The sequence below is a fragment of the Falco cherrug genome, chromosome 16 (assembly GCF_023634085.1).
Source record: "Falco cherrug isolate bFalChe1 chromosome 16, bFalChe1.pri, whole genome shotgun sequence".
Classification (NCBI taxonomy): Eukaryota; Metazoa; Chordata; class Aves; order Falconiformes; family Falconidae; genus Falco; species Falco cherrug.
This window is the reverse complement of record NC_073712.1, coordinates 10,357,692-10,364,804: the sequence shown is the minus strand read 5'-3', so window position 1 is coordinate 10,364,804 and position 7,113 is coordinate 10,357,692. Positions and strand designations below refer to the sequence as shown.

The 7,113-nt window shown below is 60.5% G+C and overlaps 1 protein-coding gene across 1 annotated transcript; it reads left to right on the top strand.

Annotated features, from left to right (window-relative positions):
• Positions 1-720: 720 nt before the first annotated feature.
• LOC129737456 (maestro heat-like repeat family member 5) lies at positions 721-6,506 on the top strand. Its single transcript, XM_055727892.1, has 15 exons — positions 721-789; positions 1,122-1,214; positions 1,589-1,693; positions 2,131-2,299; positions 2,867-2,964; positions 3,376-3,525; positions 3,722-3,876; positions 4,214-4,358; positions 4,474-4,611; positions 4,817-4,990; positions 5,087-5,242; positions 5,419-5,520; positions 5,799-5,901; positions 6,218-6,277; positions 6,365-6,506. Exons 1-15 carry the CDS (start codon positions 757-759, stop codon positions 6,499-6,501), a joined length of 1,818 nt encoding a protein of 605 aa, XP_055583867.1. The 5' UTR covers positions 721-756; the 3' UTR covers positions 6,502-6,506.
• Positions 6,507-7,113: the final 607 nt, after the last annotated feature.

Below are 7,113 nucleotides of genomic sequence, written 5' to 3'. Positions count from 1 at the left end.
AAGCCTTTGCCAGCAGCCCAGAAAAGGTAACCACGGCCCTTCCGAATGTGGCTGTGCCAGCCTCGGCAGACAGGGGCTCTGCTGCCGGGCTGGGCAGAGCTGCTTCTGCCAGCTCTCCTGCACCCCCAGTGCTGTGGTGCTGCTGCCCCTGTGTGTCCCCCTCTCACACTCCCCGTTTGTCTCTCTGTCCCCCCGCTGCCAGGAGGAGGGCCAGGAGATGAAGTTTCTTGAGAGCATCTGCAGCCTGTGCAGAACCGCCAAGCACCATGGCTTGTCACAGGGCCTGGATATCTTCTGCCACGGATACGAGCTGGCAGAGAAGGTCAAGGTGAGGGGACACCCGGTGGCTCTAGGGAAGGGGGCAAGGACCCCCGGCACTGGCACCCTGTGAGGACAATGCTTGGCCACGGCAAGGGGCTGGTGGTGCTGGGTGCTGGCAGCTGCCAGGTCCCATCTCGGTTGTGCTCTGTAGGAGCTGGTGGAACAAGAGCCCAGGGACCAGCTGCGCACAGCAGTGCGGCAACTTGCCATGCTTGCCATCGCCGAATTGAGGTACCTACCCATCCCTGCTGGGGACCCCTTCCTCAGAGGCCTGTGTGCACCCGCGCGAGGCCTCGAGGCACTGCTCCCAGCATCGGTGTCCAACTGGCCCCTCTCTCTCTTTGCAGCTCAGTGCAGACGGTGCTGGAGGGCAAAGAGAAAAGCAGTCTACGTGCCTGCTGCTTGAGTGTCTTGGGGCTTCCTCCAGCAGAGGAAATGGAGGGACTGGACACTTCCCTCTACTTCAGGGTACGTGCTGGGTACTTCAGGGACCTGCAGGAGCGCCCAGTCCCTCTGGGCTGCTCCCTGATAACCCTGTGCTGCCATACAACCAGAGATCTGAGGCAGGGCAGGCTCTTGCCTTTGCTTTCCCACCCTCGTCCCTTTGTGCCCTTCCCGTGGGCCTGGCCCCATCCAATGCCACAGGTTGCTCTGTCGGCAGCACACTGTCTGCCCCTGGGTCTCTCCTGGAAACTGCGAGGCCGTGTGGGACTCCTGCCGTGGCTCTGGGAGTTCAGATCAGTCTCCTGGGGGTGGAGGAACAGTAGAATCGCTGCCACAACTCTTTGTCCTCTCTGCAGACCCTGAATGCCATGGACACCATGCTGGAGACAATGGTGCTCAGCTCTCCTGCCTCCAGAGTCAGCAAGGAGAACTTGCAGAGTATCTTTCAGGTCTGGCATGGGCCAAGAGTGGGCTTCACAGGGGCCATTCCTCACCCTGGAGGGAAGGGGGTGCCCACTCCTGAGTGGGTGGTCCCCACGCCAGCGCCATGCAGAGAGACAGCATGGCAGGGAGGGTGCGCACCTGCCTTGGGTAACCGGGGGCTACCCACCAGGCTCTTCTGTAGCACAGCGGCTGCAGTGGGTGGCATCTGCCTTCCTGCCTGGCCACAAGGCAGGCTCGGGGCATTTGTCCAAAGCCTGTGAAGGACCCTAGCGGCAGGAACGCCACTACAGGCTTTGCCCCAGATCAGAGGAAGCATTGATGGACTGTGCAAGTCCAGCCCTGGAGCTGCAAGGCACACCAGCAGCTTTTCTCTTCCAAGGTGCTGTTGGCTTTCACCAGCTCTGAGAGACCAGCTGTGCTTGAGAGGACCGTGGGCAGGATTAGGATGCTGAGCCATTTGCTGGCCAGCTATTCCTCGCTGGAGGTATGGAAGGACCAGGTACTCTCCAGCCAGGCCACCTCCCATTCCCTGCGCGCCAGCACAGCTGGCAGCTTTGAGGCGCCTGCAGGGCAAGCCTGGGCACAGGTCTGGGTGCTCTGCCAGCCTCTGTGCTGAAGTGGGGGTCTTGGTGCCTCTGTTTCCCATGGGCTTCTCTCCCCAGCCCCCTCTTTGCCAGGAGCCAGCTTTGCCCCCAGTCCTGTGTTGGACGGGACTGCCCAAGGAACATGGTGGGAGCCCAGGCCTGGCAGCTCTCCCTGTGCGGGGCTGCCACCCAGCTAGCTGCTTTGGGAGCCGCGGCCAGCATGGTCCTGCAAAGCTCTGGCACACCTGGGTCCAGCCCTGGCCACGCTCTTGGGGCCGGGGCTCTGGCCCCAGGCGCCTGCCCTCAGCCCTTCTGCTCTTCTGCCTCCCTCACCCAGGCTGCTCAAAATGAGGACAGACATGCCTCCTGCAGAGAGATCCTCATCCCAGTCCTCGGGCAGCTGCTTGGACGTCTCCTCCTGCTCGTGTCATCTGGGGAAGAAAAGACCAGCCGTGTGGCTTTGGATGCCCTTTTCTCCCTTTTCCTATTCACCCGCCAGCAAAAACGTAAGAGAAGCAGTGGTGGGCTGCCTCCCCCGCCCCTGCACAACGACATCAATCGAGCCGTCTGCTTGTCTTCCTGCGCGTTGTGGCGGGCCCTTCCTGTGCTTGCTGGAGGCACCACCATGTCACCAGCACCGCCTCTCCCCTGCTCCTGACCCACGCTGTGTCCCACACAGCTGATCGTCCCGTGGAGCTGAGCTGCTCCTTCACTCAGGAGGCAGCCCCACTCCTCATCCCCTCTTCCTTGAAGAGCTTGTACCACTGCCCCACAGCACTCCATCCATGCGAGCCGTACCCCACGTCACTGTTACTCCAACCACAGTTTAACTGTGGGACTGCATGCAGAGCTCTAGGTCCTTGGAGTTGACCAGGCCAGGAGCATTGGCATAAATACACGGGAGGCAGGTCACCCTTTCATTTACATCTCTCTCCACCACCTCCTCCTTTCACTGTGGGTCATCACCTCCCTTCTCAGCCATTCCTAGATCAAAGCTCTTCTCAGGAGCTGGTAAGCTTGCTGGCAAAGCAGCTGGGTCTCACGCACTCTCCTGTGTTTGCCCTGCTCTTTAGGCACGACACTGTCAGAGGAGAATGCACAGCTGCCAGCGGCTTGGGAAGCTGAGACCACCTCCTTGTGCTGTTCACCCACCGCCAGAGACTTTGCCATGGTAAGGAGCTGCCCCCGTGCCTTGCCTGTGGCATCAGCAGGGCTCTTGTGTGAGAAGGCATCCAAAATGAGCGGGGCTGGCATGGCCTCCCTGTCCCTGCTCTCAGCAGGGTTTCTGCTGTCCCCAAGCAGGGACAACGCGAGGGCTGCACTCCAGTGCCCAAGCAGCATTTTCCGCCTGGCCAACAGCAGGCCCTGGTTCTCTGTAGGGCCAGCACACTGTGCCCCAGAGCCCAAGCCTCCTCCCTCACCCTGGGGGCCCTCTCTTCTCATCCTCCCCCATGCAGTGACTGCAGCCTCTGCTACCAGCACTGCTGTGCATCTCTCACCAGGGCTGCTCGCACTGTCCAGCTTAGCAGCACCATCAGGGCACTCAACGTGACATTCTTCACTCCCTTCCTTCCTGCCATAGGCCTTTGCAAAATACCTTCAACCATCTGAGAGGACAGACATCGTCCTCACAATCATTGATACCCTGAGAGAATTAAATGCCAAGAAAAAGCCGCTGGGCAGCAGTGTGATGGACGTGGTCATGGCAGACCCTCACGTCTGGCTGACAGATGTAAGTGGCCTGTGGCTGGATTACCCTGTCCTTCAGCCCTGGCCCGCCTTGTTCCTCCCTCCATCCCTGCCTCCCGCCCAAAGCCAGGTGTCTCAGGCACCTGAAGCCACCTTAAGGCAGGAGAGGGACGGCAAGGGCAGCTGGGGCAATGGCTGCCCTCCAGTGGCAGCACCACCATCACTTGTGTCCCCTCCAGGTGCCAAAGATCATGAGCTGCATCTATGAATCCTGGGAATACGTGACCATGGAGTCAGGCCAGCGTAGCATGGAGTCACTGCTGCTCCTGATGGCTAACCAGTGCCCTGGGGACGTTGTCACCACGCTGCTGAAGATCGCTCCACGAGGAGACAGGTAGCGGTCCTGACAGCCAGGAGGGCTTGCTCCTAGTGGTGAGAGGGACCCGGAGACTCTCTGGCCGCCAGACCCAAGGAGTACCGCAGGACACCCCGGAGGAGCGGGGCCCTTCCCCCGTCCCAGCACCCATTCCAGCCCTGGTGGGCTGGCCGCGTCCCCAGCACCAAAGCCAGCCCAGAGCCTCGCCACCACCCTCTGTCCCACCCCATGGGGAGCACAGCACCTCAGCCCTCTCCTGCCTGCCCAGGGAGGAGGGTCTGTGTTACGCAGGGCTGGCCCAGGCCACAGTACTGGGGATGGGGTCACCCTGCTGACAGAACGCTCTGGCTTGCAGCACTGCCCTGGCACTGTGGGAGGTGATGCTCTCCACAGCCCAGACCTTGGAGAAGGTTCTGAAGGAGCTGTTCATCAAACTCCAGGACCGGCAAAACAGGCTCTTCTACACATACCAGGAGGACACCTGTTTCGTTCGCTTGGCTGTGAGTTACCAGAAGAAGCCCCAGTGCTCTTGTCCTCAGCTGCTGATGGGAACAGCTGCGCGGTGTGGGGAGTCATGCTGGCTCTTCTGGTCACTCACCGCTGGCTTTCTTTCAGCTGCTGACCTGCACTGATTTGGAGGATGAGGAATTCTCTCCAATGTACAAAGTCTTGAGGTTTCTGAGGGATCCAAGCCCAGCAGTGCTCTCATTGGTGCTCAGGAGCCTCATGACGCTGTCAGAGAGAGCTGAGATGGTGAGCAGGGCATCATCAAAGGGAGCCATATTGGCAGCCAGGGGCTGGGGCAGCGGATAAGCTGGTGGATTGGCCTTGGCTGGGAGTCAGGAGGTTGGGTGACTGCTCCAAAGGCCCTCCTGGCCATGGTGGGGCCTGGTGGCTGCCTGGGGAGCTTGCTGGGCATAGTCCTTTTCAGGAAACAGAAGCTCTGTCTTTCATGCAGGCAAGAAAAATGGAGGTCTTCATGCCAGACATGATGAAGGTCCTGGAGGACGGCAACACAAATATCAAGATGAAGTCCCTGGTGGTCTCGCGAAACGTCATAGGTCACCTGAAGACAAAGGCCAGCCCCATCGCTGTCCAGCTGATGGAGAAGCTCCTGCCCCTCTTTGCTGCGGTAAGGCTGATAGGGGAGCCCAAGCCTTGTGTCCAGGCGCTGGTTGGGGACAGCTACCTACAAGGACGCAAGTCCTACTCTGCTTCTCTCTACCAGGGCTTCGGCGAGGTGAGAGAGCTCTCCATCAGCCTCTTCAGAGACCTAATGAAGACTGTGGTGAGGAAGAACAAGAGGCAGATGAAGACAAAAGTGGAAATGGGCTTGCTCCCTCTCATCTTTCACATGAGTGACCAAATCCACAGCGTGGCCAAGGTACAGATTCCAAAGCTAAGCAGTGATGTAGGGATGAAAACCTGAGATGTTTGGGCCAGGGTACCTCCCAGCTTCCTAAGGGCAGGATGACCCCAGGAAGAAAGGAAAAGGCAGGGAGATGCCAGGTCTCCTTCCCCAGGCCGTGGTGCCATCTCCCAGTTTCTGCTGTTCTGCAGGCCTCCAGGGAAGCCCTCCTCGCTGCAGCAGAGCTCCTCAAGTGGAAAAAGCTCAAACACCTGCTGCAGAGCCATCAGACATGGAGGATTGCAGAGTGCTTGGTGAGGACAACCACTGGAGGAGCGCTGCGCCACGGGTCTGCCCTGCGCGCTCTGCAGCTGTGCCTCACCTGCCCTGCTGCAGCCCGCAGCCCACAGCCTGGAGCTGCATCCTTGTTCCCTGTCCTCGAGAAGAGAGCTCCAAGGGCTCTTCTCCACACCCCTCTCCCCGCACCCAGCGGGAGGGAGGGCTCTGGGCAGCGGCGGGTGCTGGCAGGCGGGACTGCTCCGGCCAGCTGGGGAGGCTGTGTGACATGCCCATACCCTTGTGCTCTCTCCAGCTACAGCGGGACAGGCGCAGGACCGAAGAGTACTTGAATCAGAGCCTGCCGTACCTGGAGGATGCTCAGGCCACCTTGCGAGCAACGGCCGTCAGGTTCATCGGTGAGCCACAGCCCCCAGGGTCCCACTTTTGGCAGCCCAGCCCCAGTCCCGCCACTGCACCGGCAGCAAGGAGCAGCCCGGTGTCTGCCAGAGCCTCGGCTGCCCCGTGCAGGGCCTTGGCCTCTCTCTCCCACCCTTGACCATGCAGGTGGGCTCGGTGGCTGCCTTGCTCAGTCCCACCCGCCTCAGCTACTGCTCTTCCCTGGGGTCAGCCTGGTGAGGGGGAGGAGGGCGTGCAGCCCAGCCAGCTGCGCTGGGGGCTGTGCTGCTGGGAGCATGCTGGGGAGTGGCGGGTCTGATGAAGCTCTGTCCTTAGGGCTTGCTGGGCAGCTCCTGAAGGACCAAAGGGAGGAGAAGCTGGCTGAGATCTGCCACAGTGAGTAGGGAGCATGGGCTGGAGGGGATGCCCGGTGGTTTTCGCAGACACGGCAGTTCATCTCTGCTCCGTTTCTTTCCATCACAGCCCTTCAGACCTTGGAGGAAGACAATGAACCCTCCATCTGTTCCCTGGCAGCTCAGACCACCTCCATCCTGAGCACTCCAAGGGTGCGGCAAACGTCACGATGCACCCTGCGATCACTGTGCTGCTGGTGCTGCTAAGCCAGGCAGAGGTGCGGCTTTTCTCCAGAGAACGGCTGCAATTCAATAAAGCTGGAACAAGAAGCCTGAACCCAGGGTGTCTTTCCCAAGTAGAACTGACGGGCAGCGAGGAGAGGGCATGGGATGGGTGGTCCCAGCTCTGACCTCCTTGTAGTTCTCCGGGCACCCCAGCGACACCACAGTATCTGCTTCTACTGCACTGCCACGTCCCTGCACCATGATGCACTCGGGAAGGTTTCCATGCAGAGTACAGAGGTGCTAAGGGGGCCAGAGGGACCCTGCAGGGCTCCCTGAGGGACGGGGGGACAAACAGAGTGCCTGGGTCACCATGACTGCCTCGGGAGGGCTCCCAAGGTCTGGCTAGTCGAGCAACAGAAGGCTCTGGGGCATTACAGACACCTATGGAGGAGTGCCGCGGGGACTCGAGTGGAATGGTCAAGTCTAGGGACCAGGCCCCCAGTCCAGCGGGCTTCCTTTGAGTGCTTGAGGCTCTGCAGAGGGGTCTGGGGTGCAAGGAAGGTCTCAGGACCTGGGTGGACTAGCACGAGCCTAAGACAGCTCCAGGGCAAAGACAGCTCCAGCGCACTGCAGGGTAGAGGGTGCCCAGTGCCA

Bases quoted from the DNA above. Each gene is read 5' to 3' on its own strand.
- LOC129737456 (XM_055727892.1), top strand. From the start codon at position 757: ATGGAGGGACTGGACACTTCCCTCTACTTCAGG. The intron at 1,694-2,130 runs GTATGGAAGGAC...TCCCTCACCCAG, and splicing joins CCAGCTATTCCTCGCTGGAG to GCTGCTCAAAATGAGGACAG. The intron at 5,902-6,217 runs GTGAGCCACAGC...CTCTGTCCTTAG, and splicing joins AACGGCCGTCAGGTTCATCG to GGCTTGCTGGGCAGCTCCTG.